This window comes from Wolffia australiana, chromosome 7, assembly GCF_029677425.1.
Source record: "Wolffia australiana isolate 7733 chromosome 7, ASM2967742v1".
Classification (NCBI taxonomy): Eukaryota; Viridiplantae; Streptophyta; class Magnoliopsida; order Alismatales; family Araceae; genus Wolffia; species Wolffia australiana.
This window is the reverse complement of record NC_135841.1, coordinates 13510020-13527372: the sequence shown is the minus strand read 5'-3', so window position 1 is coordinate 13527372 and position 17353 is coordinate 13510020. Positions and strand designations below refer to the sequence as shown.

Sequence of the window (17353 nt, the reverse complement as noted above, 5' to 3'; positions counted from 1 at the left end):
TCCTCTCTATATAGTCTGCGGGCAGCGTCTGATTTAGAAAATCTCTTCTCTTTCTCAGAGGAGTTGTGCTCTTCTTGGGTTGTCTGTTCCTCTGCCGCTTGGAAATACCCTATCATATAATTGCTTTGTTGCTCTGCTCCTGCTTGGATCTCTTTCCGCGTCTGCCGTCGAACCGTTGAAGTCCCTTAATCCATAAAATGCATTAAAATTCTGTGACGGTCGTCATCTGTGACGGTCGTCATCTGTGACGGAGCTTTCGTGACATCACGCATCAGGGTCTCCGTCACCGTCACGTCCCTGTCACGCACAGCCCGTCACGCGTCACCGTCACCGTCACGCCCCATGCATTCCGTCACTGTCACCGTCACGTCATCCGTCACGTGTCCGGTGACATGTGAAGTAACGGATGACGTTTGACGATCCCTAGACGTGACAGATGACTTCACGCGACCCACATTCTAATAATGTTTTTCTGCCACTTTCTCCTAATCCAGACTTGAGGTGGTAGACGCCTCAGCCAAAGGGTCATCGCCACGTGGCGACTGAACCACGTACACATCCTTCTGAAAGTTTCTACTGCCGACGTCGCAACTACAAGCTTCAACTACTTCATCTTCTCCTCCGCGCAGAGAGAGAGAGAGAGAGAGAGATGGCGGAGGTGAAGAACAAGAAGGTGGTGCTTCGGCACTACGTGACGGGCTTCGCCAAGGAGAGCGATTTCGAGGTGGTGACCTCGGAGACCATCCATCTGAAGGTGCCGGAGGGATCGAACGCCGTCCTTGTGAAGAATCTCTATCTCTCCTGCGACCCCTACATGCGATCTCGCATGACCAAGCATGATGAACCCAGCTACGTCCCCGACTTTGTCCCCGGCTCGGTAATTCCGATTATCTATCAATCTTCGTGTTTAAATTCTTCTGTTTTTCTTCCCCTTTTTGATGTTTTTGTTTCGCAATTCTGCTTGATTCCATCCGCTTTGTGCGTATTCTAGATGGGTTTTGTTTATTCATCCTGCTTTTACATTCTACTTCTGGCAGGCGATTTCTGGCTATGGAGTGGTGAAGGTTGTAGATTCGGGGAACCGTAAATATGCTCCTGGAGATCTATTTTGGGGGTTTACCGGATGGGAGGAGTACTCCCTTATCGAAAATCCGGAATCTCTGTTCAAGATCAAATACACGGATCTTCCGCTACCCTACTACACTGGTGTTCTAGGTGAGACCCTGACTCGGTTGGATGAACTAGATGGTCTCTAACAAAGCCGAGGTTATAGAGTTCTTCAATTGATTTCTTCATCTCAAATGGATTTTCCGATATTTCATTTGATTACCAGACTTTGTGAGTGCCCTTTAGGATTGACCTCTAATCCGTCTTTTTATCCAGCAAAAAACTTTGTCTTTCTCAAACCCACCTCCCCCAGTCTGATATCTTCTTGGGTTTCTTTTTATAATTTTATGATGTTCTATGGGGGGGGAGGACTGCAGGAATTATTAATGTTATAAGTTAAAATGTATAACTGATTCTGTGGAATATGCAAGATTGAGATGTGGTGCCAAATTTTCTTGTGTTCACAGGAATGCCAGGGCTTACGGCTGGTGCCGGATTTTATAAAATATGTTCCCCAAAGAAAGAGGATCGCGTCTTTGTATCAGCTGCCTCTGGTGCAGTCGGCCAGCTTGTTGGGCAGCTCGCTAAGCTTATGGGTTGCTACGTTGTTGGAAGCGCGGGCACTGATGAAAAGGTATGAATGGCAACAGTAGTTATTCATAATTGGGGTATACTTCTTTCAATGTATGTTTAAATCAAAACAAGAGACATGTCACATAACAGTGGGGGCTTCATAAATCTGTGTGTTTCAGGTGGAGCTGCTTAAGAGCAAACTCGGATTTGATGAGGCTTTCAACTATAAGTAAGAGCCAGACTTGAAGGCTGCTTTGAAAAGGTCGGTCATCATGTCTGAATTTCATTGCGATCTTAATCACAATTTGTTTTTCTAAAACGATATGAAACAAGGAGAGAGATTCAGTTATACTGAGAGTGGCAATTTCAGGTACTTTCCGGAGGGCATTGATATATACTTCGAGAACGTCGGTGGGGCGATGCTCGACGCCGTGCTGGCTAACATGAGACAGAACGGGCGGATCGCGGTTTGTGGGATGATCTCCCAGTACAATCTAGAGAAGCCTGAGGGCGTCCACAACCTGTTCTATGTCGTCTCGAAGCGTATCCGGATGCAGGGATTCATAGTCTTTGATCACTATGACATATACCCAGAGTTTGAAGACAGGGTGGCTCAGTACATTAAGGATGGGAAGATCTACTATGTAGAAGATGCGGTTGAAGGACTGGAGAGTGCTCCTGCAGCCCTTATTGGTCTCTTTACCGGCCGCAACGTTGGGAAGCAGCTTGTTGTTGTGTCTCGCGAGTAAGTCGACTGGTAACATCTCATATGTGGTGAGTTAAATTTGACATTCTCTTTGCATGTATAGTGAGATGATCCTAGAAGTAGATTGAGAGAAGTGAGCGGATTGTGTACTCATCCCTGCCCAGAACATGGATGGTTTGCTTCTCACCCAGTAACAATTTACTATTTTGTAAGCCCACACTTACATACCAATGTACTCGTGTTAAGTTATAATTTTGAATTTTTAACCACATGATGTAACTAATTTTCCAAAAGGTTGTCTATAACTTAATTATACTGGCACTAACTGGGCCTCTCTTGATACCTTATTGGAGTGTCGAAGAAAAACTTAGTAATATGCCCAAGGTGTACTCTTAAGCTTTCAATTCCATAAAATTTATCCGCAAATTTGATGAAACTCGTGTTGCTTTTTTATGAGTGCCATTTCCAATAATCTGTAAAATGGTGTGATTTAATGTGGATCAATTGTGTAGTTCATATTTAGAATTGTATTAATATTTTTCAAGCTCCAATTTTTTAAATTATTGAGAATATAGAATGAGAAAGGGGTCAGTCCAATGGGAGGCACTTACTCAACAAAAAACTACAATTAATTTGTCATTAAATATATTAAAGGGAATTGAGAAAGAAACAAATATTTTTTTGAATTTTATAAGGACCATTAGAATTTAATAGGAACTTAAACATTTTATTTTCCCGTTCCAAAATTTCAGAAATTCACTTTTATTTTTCTAATTTGTCATTTAAATTTGTAACGAAATTCATGCCAAAATATGCTAAATCTTAAGATAAACCACATTACAGAATGGGGGTGTGACATAGTTGAAACAAAATTTGAACGGGATCTGTTCAAAACTTGAAAGGAGAAACCATAACACAAAATTGGAAGGGAAAATCAACAAATCTTTTTGCAAAACTTTTGGGAGAGAGAGAATAAATGAAATTGAATTTTGGACCAATTAAATTCCAATCTAGAAAAAAAAAATCAATCCAACGAGTGGAAGTAGAGAAAATCTGGGGAATGAGCTTCAAGAGGCATTCGAAGCAGATCAAGGAATCTAAGAGATGGATAGAGATGAGGAACATGATGGACTCTTAATATGCTTTTTAAAACTTGATCTAGAATTAAATTCGGTGTTCTTAATCCTCAAAATCCTCGAAGGGTATGTACATCCTGTAAATTGTACCTGTGGATCTAAAAGTAAATACTTATATCTACTTCAAATCCATCCCGGAATTTCTCTCATAATTGTAAGACTAATGAATGAGGTGATTCTAATATCCATCAATTTTTTGGGGTGTCCCATCATCGAGTGAAGGTTAAAGTTATGGATAGAGGTGGTGGAGTTCATCTTGAAGTAGTAAAATGCCGAATCCTTGCATCAGATACGGATCAAGGGTGAGTTTGTTGCATTTAATTTGTCACCATGTTCTCAAAATACCTTTAGGTTATATTTTTTCCTTCCATCCATCAAAACCTTATCAATCATACCATTCGCGCGTTCACGCACCCCCATGCAATAATACACAAACCCATCATATGTATTCCAATATGTACATGCATCTATTTTTACTTACCCTCCTTAATTCTTCGTCATTCCTCTCTTACCATACATCCACATAGTTTAAATAGTGATTAGGGGTTGAGAAGGAGTATTTTGTACGTCGAGGTAGAGAGGAGGGGGAAATGCTGAGGTGAAAAGGTGATATTTAATATTGATGGAGGGTGTGAATTGTAATATGAAATGAAAAGGATGGAAATATCTGTTCCCTAAAAAGATGCCTCTTGCTAATCTTATCTATTCATATTTTAAGAGTCAAGTTCCTATTTTTGATTTAATTCAGAAGGGATTATCAATGAGTAATCACACTAAAATTGACTTCATCATACCCCTTCTTGAACTGGGATTGAGCATCCTTTCCATATCCTCCATTGTACCTTGTTGAATAATATTTCTCGATCACCCCTATGAATGTGCCTCCTTGGCCCTTCTGTCTCAGTTCCATGCAGCTCCATAAAATCCTTTTCCAGGTTTGTTCCAACTTAGCTCCATATCTCATTGACATCGCTTATTCATTTTGCGGCCTACATACATATATTACTAATGGGAAATCCATAATAAAGTTCTGAGGTTAGCTCAAAATTCATCAGTTTTGATGACTAAATGCATAACTTAGTATTAGGTTGAGTTATCATGAAATGCAAATGGCTATGCATTTTTATTGCCGTACTATTTAAGCATATGAAATTAAAGTATTAGAAGAAAACATGACACGAAACTTCAGAAGTTTAATTAAAAATAGAAATTTCATCATATGGTTATAGGATTTATCATGTTCTGAAATAGAATAATTTTGCAATATTAAATTACCAATGCAGTAATGTATTTTTAACATAGCTTTAAATGTGAACAAAAATATTTCACTTTAATTTAAAAAGGAGAATCAAAATTTGTACTCTTATTTCTAGTCTCTAAAAAAAATTTTGAATATTGAAAACACTGTTGAAGTTACATGCATAAAACTTCCATGAATTTGTGATAACATCAAATTATGTTTATAAGATGTTCAAATTTGTACTTAGTTTTTAGATTTAGAGTCAAAGTAATTGGTAATAAGATCGACCGTCAGATCAGCGATTGTCAATCCAGTCACCATCAATGCCTTGATCTAGTCACTATTAAAGTATCATTATCTAGTCACTACTATATTATCATCTCATTTCCCCCTAAATCACAAATTTGATCCAATTGATAATGTGATCACCTAAACACAATAACACATTGATGAGGTGATCATTGATCCCGATCGGTGAATATGAGATAAAAAGGATTCCCTTGGGAATATGATTGCCACACCCTAAAGTTGACTGTATTACTAGACTGATATGATCCCTGCTATCGTTTGATCAAGGATCACTAATCTGATAAAACTTGTTCAATCTTATTTATCCATCGACTTATTACACTGTCAGCCATCACTGATTCAATCGAGTGATGTCATATTGTGAGTTTTGACTTGGTCAGTTTAGTAGAGACAACTAAAAGCTCCTAAACTCTTCTAGACGAGAAGGTTTTAGAATATTTTAGAGGCACCTTGAATCTTCTAAATGTTCTGGACTTATAATGAGTCTTTTTTACTCTTCTAAACCATTCTAGAAGCTTATGGATCCTTCTGACCTTTTAGAAGTATGTGTAACTTTCCTAGAGAAGGAGCTCTCTAGAGGCATCCATAGAGTTCCATCAATTTAGAGCTCAACTCAAACATGAATGGCTTGAATATTTAACGCTAAGGGATTTAGTGTTGAAGCTGATGGGCTTTGGAGAGAGATAAAAGGAGGGACATCATGATATCGTGGAGAAGAGGCTAGTTAAAGATGTGGCTCCACATGTGGTTCCGCTCAAAGGTTTGTCCCTTTTGTGGCCGTGCTCGTATTTTCTATTTGTTCCTTCTGTGGTAGACCTCTATTGTGAGCAATTTCCACTCATTCAAGATGGTTATAATTCTTCATTTTGTCTATGTTTTAATTTCATCCTTATACTCTTGGGGGATACTTGTGCTTTGTTGGATACATATTTTAGGATTCTTTAAGTCAAATCAACGGAAAGCTGTTGCGTAAAGCAATAAATGATACTCTCTCCACATCACTTCACGGGCTCCACAGATGGTAGTTTGCCGATCGCAGATTGTACATGCCTTCGGAATGATTTGTTCAAAGAGCGAATCGATCAGATCGAATCCCCGGCCACTAGGCTGGGCCGTAAGCCTAATTAGGGTTGGACATTTAGTACCGAGGACTGGTTTAACCGGACAGAACCATGACGGTAGGTCCTCCATTTGAGGGTCAACCGGTTTGTCAAACAAGTTTAGGTCCAATGGTCAAACTTGACCGCAACCGGAAGTATACTATTTGATATTTATTGAATTTTTTAATAACATTCTAAAAATACCATATCCAACTCGACAGAAAGGTTTCTATTGAGCTCTGCGTTGACGCCATATATTTTACCAGCGTTGACGCCATTAGTTGATATAGAGGATATTTAACATTACTATAATCATAAATTGTCTACTTTGACTTTGGCATTATTGAGTCAACCTGACTAGACCAGGAGCGGTCCGGACAGGGCCGGATTTTAGGTAAGTTTTAGGTATTTGCTAAAAACCTGTACCGGATTTTCAAAATGGACTTCGATTTGAATCTCGCGCGCCTATAAATTTGAGGCTTCTGCTTCCCGCCAGCAAACGGAGACTGAGAAGAGCGTGCGCGCTTCCCTGGAGATGAGGATTTCTGAGATCTCCCCAGATCTGAAGCTCGCTCGCGATCGCGAACCACTCCCCGAGCCGCTGCTCGAGCTTGAATCCTTGATCAAGGAGGCGGAAGATCTCTCTGCCGATCTCCACGGCATTCCGCAATCGCTCGTTGTTGGTCTATCGAGATCCCTGAATCATCTCACCTCTCTTCTCCCATTGTCGGACGCGATCAAGCTTCACATCTGGAAGCTCAGCTATCGTCTCTGGAATGCCTGCGTAGATCTCTCCAACGCCAAGCAAATTCGATCCGATGGACGAACTCGAATCGACGAGTCTCAGGTCAGTCTTCGCCAGGCTGCTTCTGATCTGCTTCATCTGGCCGGAAGTCCTCCCGGCATTCCCTCCCCTGCGTTCAAGTGCGCGTCCTTCTTCCATAAAACTGGCCTCATGTGGCACGAACTGAGGCGGTTTGATCTCGCTGCGAACTGCTTCGAACGCGCGACCGATCTGACATCAGTTGTTCAGGCCGATCGAGAGACGGATCCCGAGGAAAGGAAACTTCTCTTAGAGATCAATCTGGCGAGGGCCAGAACGGCTTGGGAAGTCGCGGATAGGAATCTCGCCATCGCGCTGCTGAACCGCTCGAAGAATCTTTTGTTTGATAATCCTGCAAGTTATAAAGCTCTAGCGGATCAGTACTTGCAATTCGGGAAGCTTGAGCTGTCGGATAAATCCGAATCTGCTGCATCCGCCAAGCTTTTGAACGTAGCGTTGAATCTTTCCGAGGGCGGAATTGAGATATCGAGGAGGCCAGATCACAAACTGCCTCTGGAAAATTTGAGGGATCGATGCCTGAGATTCCTGGCTGCGGAGCGGTTGCAGGCGGGGGACTACGAGGCGGTGGTTAAATGCGTCAAAGTCATGAGAGAAGGATGTGGGAAGGAAGAGCATCCGAGCGTGGGATTCATGGCGTTAAAGGCTTGGATTGGACTGGGGAAATTTGAGGAGGCTGAAAGAGAGCTGAGAACGATGGCGTTAACCAGGTCAGTTCCTGATAACGTCTGCGTGGCCGCAGCTGAGTTGTTATTGGAAGGTGTTGGAGCGGAGGCCGCCAAAGGCGTTCTTATTGGATTGGTCTCGAGATGCCGTTTGGGACCTTCGTCTGCTCTGAGAGTTGTGAAGAAGGTGGCAGAAGGCGGGGGTGGAGGAAGAGCGAGGGTTGTTGGCGAAGTGGTTTCTGATGAAAGGGTTTTGACGCTTTTTTCTGGGCCTGGTGCAGCGACGGAAAGTAGAACTATGCATGCGGTACTGTGGAATTGGTATGATCCCTTCTACAGAACTTGCCAACAAAAGTGTTTTATCGTTTGAATCATCATTATATTCCCGAAATTCGCTTCAATTGAATTCCAGCAAAAGGAATGATGATTTCTTACATCTAATTTAGTTGCTTTGTTTATTTTGAATTTCAGAACAGATTTTCTTTTTGCCAGAACCAAATAATTAAGCGTCGAAATTTGTAGATTAGCTGGGTACTTTCAGTGCAATACCCTTTGACATTTGTCTCACATTTCCAAGTGATTAATCATGGATAATTTCAAATACTAAGAAGATAAGGCCTCTGGAATTCGACGTATTTTCCTTTATCTTTCTAAAGCTACAATGTTTGGCGCAAACTTTGCGTTGAAGCGGGGCGGAGCACTTCCGATCAGAAGACTACGAGACGGCGTCGGAGATTTTTGAGAAGTCTATGCTCTACATCACTCACGACGAGGAGAATAGGCCACGTCGAGCAAACTGTTACAGAGTCCTCTCCCTCTGTTATCTTGGCCTCTCTCGACTTGACCGGGCGCAGGAGTTCATCGATGAGGCTACGAAGGTAACATAACAATTCCAACAGACCATTTTGATAAAAGACTTGCGGCGGGTAATCTGGAGAATCACTACCTGCTCTTTCTTCCGCAGCTGGAACCCACCATAAACAGTGTATTTCTAAAGGTAACATACATCTATGCTCTAAATTGGTTTGACTTACGATTTCGTATAAAGAGTTAGCTCGTCAAATTCTGTTTTTTGACACTGCAGTATAAAGTCCATCTGCAAAGGAAAGCAGAAAAGGAGGCGGTTGACCAAATTCAAGAAATGGTGAAATGCGTTGACTTTCATCCTGAGTACCTCACATTGTCAGCCCATGAGGCAATGTCCAGCCGTTGCACTCCTGCAGCGGTCGCCGCTTTATTGGCTGCTCTTGAACTCTATACCCCTGGCAGAGAAATGCCTATGCCTGAAGTTGCTGTTCGTCGGAATCTCATCACACTCCTACAGGAAAAGAAAGAGAACGAACGCGAAATATTAAAACAATTGAGGTTTGCCAAGGATCGGATGTCAGGCTTGGGCGCGCAAGACTTCTTCGGAAAGGACGCTGTTGGCATTCGGGAGCGTGGATGGCTTGCTGGTACAGCATGGAATATGGGATTAAAGGCAGGCGCAGAAAAAAAATATGGATATTGTTCAGAGTTCCTGGAGTTGGCGTCAGAATTTTATGGGGGAAATGTCAAAAATGAAGCCATGGTCTACAAGTCGTTGATATTGAGTGTGGCCGCGATGATTAGTCGCGATGAGCAGAAACAGGCGCAGCTCACTGATATTGAGGTCAACAAAGCTTTGAAGATGTTAGAAACGGCTAGCAAGGTAAACCGTAAACAAATTGAATTTAGACCTTGGATGATCTCCAGCTATTGGATGTTTTAAAAAAATTCAGATTAAAAAGAATTCAGATTTATCAAGACATCCCGCCGGGTTAATTCACTGCTTTCATTCAATACCATTGACATAATTCATGATAAATACATATCGATTCGCTGATATTGGTTTCCACAGCTACAATTTTGTACAGGCCTCTCTGTGTCTCCAGCACAAGTCCCTGCGGCTCAGAATACTCCAGACCGGAGATTCTTCTTCCTTAAGACTTTCTGTGCCTATCAACTGCTTTCTAGACTGGAAGGTCTTGAGGATTCTCGTCAGAGACAGCTGCGTCTGATCAAGGACTTCATTTCATCGTCTAACCATCCTGGCTCAACACAAAACCTTCTCCAGCTTGGCCTTGTTGCATTGCAAGGCGCCTGCCCAAATCACGAAGCTGCAGAGATGGCGCTCAATTCTTGTCTTTCTGCCCTGCTCGCATCGCTGTCGCCAGACTACCAAATGGCCAGTATCGTAATCCGGAAGTTAATCGGTATCACTGGGCTGCTTCGGGGGGAAAACAATGGAGAGAGTGCAGCGTATACAGCTTACCAGCAGGCCTACAGGATAATTGTGGGTCTAAAAGAGGGAGAATACCCTGCTGAAGAAGGGAAATGGCTCGCCATGACCGCATGGAACAGGGCAGGCAGCGCAGTTCGTCTGGGACACGAGGAGACGGCGAGAAAGTGGATGAAGATGGGCCTGGACTTGGCGCAGCGTCTTCTTTGCATGGACAAGTACAGAAAAGGAATGGAGGATTGCCTTAGAAGTTTCGAGGAGCGCTGCTTCAATGGTGAAAAACCCATCGACATGGGTTGAAACAGGTTTGCTTTTGTATATATTTCGGTTTTAATCAAAGATAAGGCAACAGAAATAATCAAAGCTCATATTATATTCCAAGATCTGGAAGGTGCAACTCTGCATGGAAACTCAAGGTTTTGTTCTTCCCTGGAAGTTTAAAATAAACAAAGTACAATGAGATATCACACGAGTTTGTGTATTGCCGGGAACTTATTTCTTATGATTTGAAATATCCTCACAACATGTTAAGCACATCAACTTGTCTCGTGCCGTATGGCGCTAGTAATATCTTCATTCACATCAGCGCCTGCGGTGAGTTTCTCTTCCATCGCCCGAGCTTTTCTTTACCCTGCAAAAAGACCAACCAAAATTTTAATTTTCAAGGTGACTTCTTGGATATATATTTTTAGCTTTTGATCAAAATAACAAGATTTTTCTTTGATGTAAACAATAGATGCATCATAAGTTGTTTGCATCCGTGGCAATTTCGGATCCAGATTTTGTTTTCTACTGGTGCCTCTCTCTCCCCTCGCAGGGAAAGAGGTTAGTGTAAAGATTTAAGGAAAGTTTAAGGGTTTTATTATTTGAGACAATTCTTCTGCAGTTACCCATAGAAGAAAAAGATCAGAAAACAAATGTTCGATTATTGTAATGATTACGAGATAACCTTTCGTGGCTCAATTGCCAACTCATTGTCTTCCACTGAGATGGCCTTGAAGCCAAGGGGACCCAGCACTTTCTCATACCTGCATACTCAAGAAACCGTCCATCAGTACATATCTTATCCATCAAATTGTGAAATTTACGGGGAATTGATCACATCAGTACAGAAAATTGTTTGCTTTTATTTTTTACAGTCGTCTGCTTAATCTGTTCTTTCTACTATCAAATCGTCTACTTTTTACACGTGAACATACTCTTCCGGTGAAACCGCAAATGGAGGCCCCCCCTCGTACTGGTCAACCTGCCGCGTAAAAGATTATTACAATCTCTCAGCAAGATTGGGGGAATCAAACAGCCGAAAAAACCTTACAGGATACATTAATGTGATCAATTCCCCATCGGGCTTGAGGAGATTTCCAATCTGACTGGCCCATGCAATTCTCAAAGCCGGATCAATCGCACAGAAGAACCTGAGTATCACCAAACACCAGATATGGAATGGTTCCGATAAAGTTGTATTTACAATCTACGAGATTCTCTGAACTTACGTATAATCAAATATCAGATCAAAGAGCTCCGCCGGTCGCCAGTTGAAGAAATCCGCTGCCTCGAACGTAAAGTTCTCCTTGTTCGGCAGCTCGGACGTCCTCTATCTCCCCAGAGAACCAATATTCACGCTCTCCAAGAAGGTACTAAAAAATTCCATAGTTTTTTCAAGATTACTTACTTACCTCCAATGCTTTCTTTATTGCAGTCTCGGATATATCCACCCCGACGACATGCCTCTCGGGGCAGGCCATGGCCACCACATCATAACCCTGGCGCGAGTAACACGGTCAGTCAATTACAAGAAAGAATAACAAAAAATAAAAAAATAAAAAATAGAAAAAGAAATAATGAGTTGGCAGGGGGAAAATTCTAACTCCGCCGCAGCCGGGGACGAGGGCTCTGCCGAGAGGAAGACCGCCGGTCTGAACGAGACGAAGAAGAACGGGCGTTGGAGTGCCGAGATCCCAGGGCGTAACTCCTCCTTCCCAGCATCTCTCCCAGCCGCCTGCAACAGGTTAGAGGGCTAACTAACTTATTAATCTACCTCTAATGTTTAATTATGGAATGATTACCTTGGGAGTCCTGGCAGAGCAGCGATTGGACGGTGGGGATTTTGGGGTTGGACCGTGGATCGCGGCTTGATGCGGCGGCGGCGACGACCATGGTGGCGGTTCTGGTTTTGAAGCTCTTTGTTGCTTGCTGGGGATTAAGAAACGGGACGGAGAAGCCCAATGATACGGTCCACGTCATCCTCCTCATCGTTTGATTCGCCTTCCCTCTTTTCCTTAACCTGTGTTTTCTTGAAACCGGAGGCGTGGCCCACGTATGCCCACATAATCCCTCCGTCCTTGTCCACGTCAGCCAAGGCAGGTACCACCCCAGAATTTCATAGCTTTTGTCTCTCTTCTTCTCTCTACTCCTTTTCTTCTATCTCCGTTATTGTTCTTGAGTGAACAGAAGATTCAAGAATCTTCGCAGATTCAGCTTGGCCAGCCAGGCTCACTCTTCACTGTCTCCCTTATCCCTGTGAGTTCTCGTCCGAGTGGAGTACGTCGATCATCGAGTTTTGCGCTGTGAATGTACTCCGTGTGAAGGAGACAATGTTGTGACAATGAGAGAGACGGTTAGGATGAATCTAGATCTAGCCGTTGTGACAATTATAATGGCTAAGATTAAAATGTTAGATAACAAACTATTATATAGTAGTATAAATATGGACCTACATTTGATGCATAAACTTGAAGTCGATGAAATCCTAAACATCTACGTTTGATCCTATCTAGATAACTTCCTAATCGTCTATGTTTGATCCTATATTTAATCCTGACCGACTAAACCTCTTGATTGAGTATAGGGTACTTGTTCTTTTCTTACTAGCTAATCTTTTATTAAAGATCCTATTGGCGATCTGTGTTACTGACGTGACTATCGAGTTGTTCACTCTTCGTCTTTGTCTTCTTCTTCCTTAATACCCCCCTTGAAGCAAAACGGCAGATGAGCGGTGTTGAGCTTGTCTCGAAGGGGAGAAAAATGTGCTTGAGGAAGCAGTTTTGTGAGTGCATCAGCTAGCTGCCTGTTGCTTGGGACATTCTGATTTGTAGTTTCTTTTTGGCAACTTGTTCACAGATAAAATGGAAGTTGATCTTTATGTGTTTTGTCCTAGCATGAAAAACTGGGCTAACTGCAAGATAAGTAGCTCCTATGTTATCACACTAAAGGATTGGGACTGTTTTGTGTTGACGTGGAGCTTCTTTAAGAGGGATTGAATCCACAGAGCTTTTGCTGCCGCATTTGCCAAGACTCTATACTCGTCTTTAGTGCTCAACCTTGTTATTGTTGCTTTTTAGAGCTCCATGAGACTAAATTCTTTCCTATGTAAACTAAGAATGCACCAGTAGATCGTCGACATGTATGTTCTGTTCTGTTATTTTGAAATGAACAAAAGAACTGCACATGGCCTTGTTCTTTGTTCTTTTACTTTTTTGTGCACAAATTAGAATAGCTTTTTGCACAATTAGAAAAATTCAAACAAAATTTGCACAATTCGAACAAAATTTGCACATATTGCTACAAATTTGCACAGAATTTGCACACTTCACACAAATTCTAAAAAAAAAGTCTTAGTTATTACTAAGTGGGGATGAATTATTAAAGAAATACTCTTAGTTATTCAAATGATCCTAATAATAAGATTAAATAATTTATCAATCACATTACCCAATTACCCGCAAAATGTGAAGCACAAAGGAACACTATAGTAATTAATTAAACATGGAATCTTCTTTTATCCAAGTAGTCCTTTGGAAGGTAGGCCTGAGTGTGAGCTTTCCAATAGTGTCAACCATGTCGGGATATCTTTGTGTGGCAAAAGTTACAGATGTCACCATCCACTACATGATCACACAACCCCCACTTACTATTAGCTACGTCTGAAACTGCAGCTTGGAGATTGCATAACTGGGTTGAATCAATTATTACTGAATTGACTCTTCTAGGTCACTAATCACCCAATCACATGTGATCTGTTTGAATCAGCATACTCAATGTCAATGTAGTGTGCCCAAGTGACAATGGTAATATGTTGGCTTGACACACTTCTTCACCATTCTTAGATTCATTGAATGACATTAAAATCATATCATGACTACATCTGCATTCCTGTAGTCTGATCTGTGTATCTGCCACACACACTCTCTCTTGTCTATGGCTCCTTACCAACCCCCGATGCTGCTGTTGTTGCACAAGATGTATTGTAGATTTTTTAATTCATTTCTTCCCACAAAATTCACATCATTCATAAATAGTATTAAATTAAGTATATTATTTTTGTAAAAAAGCTAATCTTTCTGTAGAAGAGTGTTAATTCGTCTTTTCTATTTTTATGGAACTAGTTCCTAGAAAATTATCGAATGCCATGTCTTATCCCAATTTATGGGTATAATTAGGCCATTGCTAGGGAGAGTGTGTCATTGAATTAGTATTTTTATTTTTATATTGATGAATTAGGTGAACTATTTCCTAAAGAGCATGCACTATTCATGCTTTTGTCATGAAGGTAATGGCTACATAATGATCCACACTCATCATGGAAGTTATATGGTCGTCTAAAAAATGCTAAATACTTCTTATTATCTTGAATTATACATATATTTACCTTAGAACCACTATATATTTATTATAACTTCAGAAGATTGAATTAAATTTTAACGTGATATTCTAATTTTTTAGTTTTATATTTTTTGCAAAATTTTCAGAGAGCATATTCTTCAATAAGTTAATTTATTAACAAGGAATTTATACATAATTTTCCCAAGGTTTTGTATGGAATATTTATTTGTTTATGGTGGATTGAATAAAAATTGCAATAGTTGTAGATGTTGATCTGAAGTTTAGAGGATATATATTTCATTATCCTCTTTCCTGTATCCACACCCTAGGATCTATAAGGAAACTGCAAAACCCAGATAACTCATCATTAGCACTCGCCTTCAACAAGGTTAGTCAATCCATACAAAGGCATCAATGAAAGTATTGAGTGAAGCTTTTATTTTAGTGATTTTGTTCCATCTTAATTTCATTATTATCCTCTACTTCAAATGCCTTTAATGGGCGAAATGTATGTGCTGTAGACTGAGTTGTTTATCAGATGCATCATTAGAAATTTGATTTTAATTCTTCACAAATTTTAAATATGGTCTTTCAATCTTCACTATCTTATACATGATCTGTTTTTTTTACCTTGAAAATCCTTATATGTGGAAACAAGAATATGTCTTCCTCTCTATAGTCTTTCCCATTAACTTGTATGCTCTTGATATTTAGAGTTTAAGGTGACTTTACGTAATAATTCAATAATTACGTTTTACGTCAAAAAATAATATTTTAGTAGTAACCGGAGTTTTGACATTTCTATCCAGATGTTTTGGTGCGCTTCTCTAATTTAACGCGAATATGAATGTTTAGGATACGTGTTTAAAGATCACTGGTCACTGTATTACGATCTTGTCATAGTTCAATGAACATTGCCTGTATCCTTGAACTTCATTATAAGCACTCAATCTGTGCTATATGACTTGATGGAGCATGCCATCTACGCCGTCAGAAACATATTCGGAGCCGCCCTCATTGTCATCGCCGGCCTGCCGATTCGCGTCCAGCGCGACTGGCACGCCAAGGCGAAGGTGAGGACACTCGGGTTTAATACCCCGAGTGGAAGCACGAACGCGCCATCCATGTTTTGATTTTTTCTGACTCATTCTCATTTTATTCGTCATTTTACTGTGTTCATGTTATCTATCGGACGACGTCCCCAATGATGTCCAACATCATCTTGGTATGAGACCATTGTCTTGGTACAATCGGACGGCATCCCTGAAGATGTCCAACATCATGACTACAATTTTATTAATGTGGATCTGGAATGTGTAATTGTCAGACAGTTTATATAAAACATTATCCTTAAACTGGTCAACATTTCAGTATAAAACTATCCATGTGTTAATACTGATAATGTTTGTGAAATATTTCAAAAAACTGTACCCACAATGTCTCGTTATTGGCTTCATAAAAATACTCCCTCTATCCATATTGTTACCATATGATCAGAAGTAGGGATCGCAATTCTGTCCAAGTATTTTTATTTCCTTCTGAAAAATCTGATGAATAGGAATTGTTTATCATAACTTTTTACAGAAAGATGATTACCTTATTATGAACTCATCATGATTTACTCATCATTGCACGTGTTAGGACATCATTTGAGTAACTATGAGTGATTTATGTTAAATATAACTAAGGTCGAGAAGTGATGTTGGTTCGTGGGAAACATAAGTCAATCACATTTCAGATGAAGATTCACCAAGCCCCATGCATTCAGCATCCGAAGTTCATTTAGGAGGAAATACATGCACAAGACGTGGATGTGAGATTCTTTAGTTATCTTCGCCATCTATTCAAAAGTGTACGCTAAAGGGGGAATTCCAATATGATGTCTCAGATCACTTTTTTATAACCACATTTTTCCTATCATTTTCTAGAATTGTAAAACAAAATTTCCTTTGGTGCATCCTTGATCAAGAGTGCATTGAATCAGGAAGATAAGGAATCCCTTACCATAGGTCGTTTAGACCCCAAGAAAAAACTCCATCCATTACCAAACCAAAAATAATCCCTTCTCCTACATCTTTCCCAAGTTACATCGTGTGAGCCAGCTACAGCCCAAAACCACTGCCAGCAGCCCATGGACATCAGGACATGCTTCCAGCTACAATTCTTGCCGATGTGCTCTTCTGTGCACAATCACATTTTATCCCTGTCTGCTCTAGGACCTTGAATTTGATTTATGGTTATTACATGATTCACCAATATTACTAAATAAATCCTCTTAATCCATACAATTATTTTCTCTATTATAGGTGTGAAATATATTTGGATGGACATACACATAATAATGTAAATTAGGATATCATTTATCTTACTTACATTCTTACCCTATTTACATTATAATGATTTCACAAGGTAAGAGACTGATTAGTGAATATAAACAAATACCAAAACTAAATCTTTCTATATAACTCCAAATCTCATTACCTTTAAGATACTATCTAATGAATACACTTGTTGTGGATTGACCCTCGATCATATTTTCAAAGTTATAAAATACAATTATTGTTTGCATGAAAATGCATTTTGCAGAACCGCAAAACAATTAGATATATTACTTATTTTTGGATTAATGAGATGAACATCATCAATATACTTAAGCAAGAATATGATGTTCATGATGATGATTATAATATACAGATGTACCTTTTTGGAACCAGGAAAAATGGATCTTCAAATGTGCGTTGTGATAATTGAAATAGGATTAAAGGAGCCTATATAAATTAATTCATTAATTCAAATGAGACAACGCTTACAAAT

At 40.3% G+C, this 17353-nt stretch overlaps 3 protein-coding genes and 1 long non-coding RNA gene across 4 annotated transcripts; 3 read left to right on the top strand and 1 right to left on the bottom strand.

The window, feature by feature from the left end:
• The first annotated feature begins 578 nt into the window (after positions 1–578).
• On the top strand, positions 579–2655 carry LOC144705687 (2-alkenal reductase (NADP(+)-dependent)-like). Its single transcript, XM_078578458.1, is given in 5 exon segments — positions 579–877; positions 1038–1215; positions 1575–1741; positions 1860–1942; positions 2051–2655. Coding segments are annotated over 5 exon segments (1035 nt in total). The 5' UTR covers positions 579–649; the 3' UTR covers positions 2430–2655.
• A 3981-nt stretch (positions 2656–6636) lies between these two features.
• On the top strand, positions 6637–10243 carry ATSPO22 (Tetratricopeptide repeat (TPR)-like superfamily protein). The gene is made up of 5 exons (XM_078578533.1): positions 6637–7998; positions 8366–8555; positions 8642–8674; positions 8762–9367; positions 9557–10243. The coding sequence occupies exons 1-5, from the start codon at positions 6707–6709 to the stop codon at positions 10235–10237; spliced, it is 2802 nt and encodes a 933-aa protein (XP_078434659.1). The 5' UTR covers positions 6637–6706; the 3' UTR covers positions 10238–10243.
• A 49-nt stretch (positions 10244–10292) lies between these two features.
• LOC144705739 (putative thiol methyltransferase 2) lies at positions 10293–12190 on the bottom strand. Its single transcript, XM_078578534.1, has 8 exons — positions 12004–12190; positions 11806–11936; positions 11614–11700; positions 11431–11531; positions 11253–11352; positions 11137–11183; positions 10887–10965; positions 10293–10568 (listed from the first exon to the last, which is right to left on the bottom strand). The coding sequence occupies exons 1-8, from the start codon at positions 12188–12190 to the stop codon at positions 10515–10517; spliced, it is 786 nt and encodes a 261-aa protein (XP_078434660.1). The 3' UTR covers positions 10293–10514.
• Positions 11809–12322, top strand: LOC144705740 (uncharacterized). The gene is made up of 2 exons (XR_013582099.1): positions 11809–11945; positions 12021–12322. It is a non-coding gene; the product is annotated as an uncharacterized LOC144705740 (long non-coding RNA).
• Positions 12323–17353: the final 5031 nt, after the last annotated feature.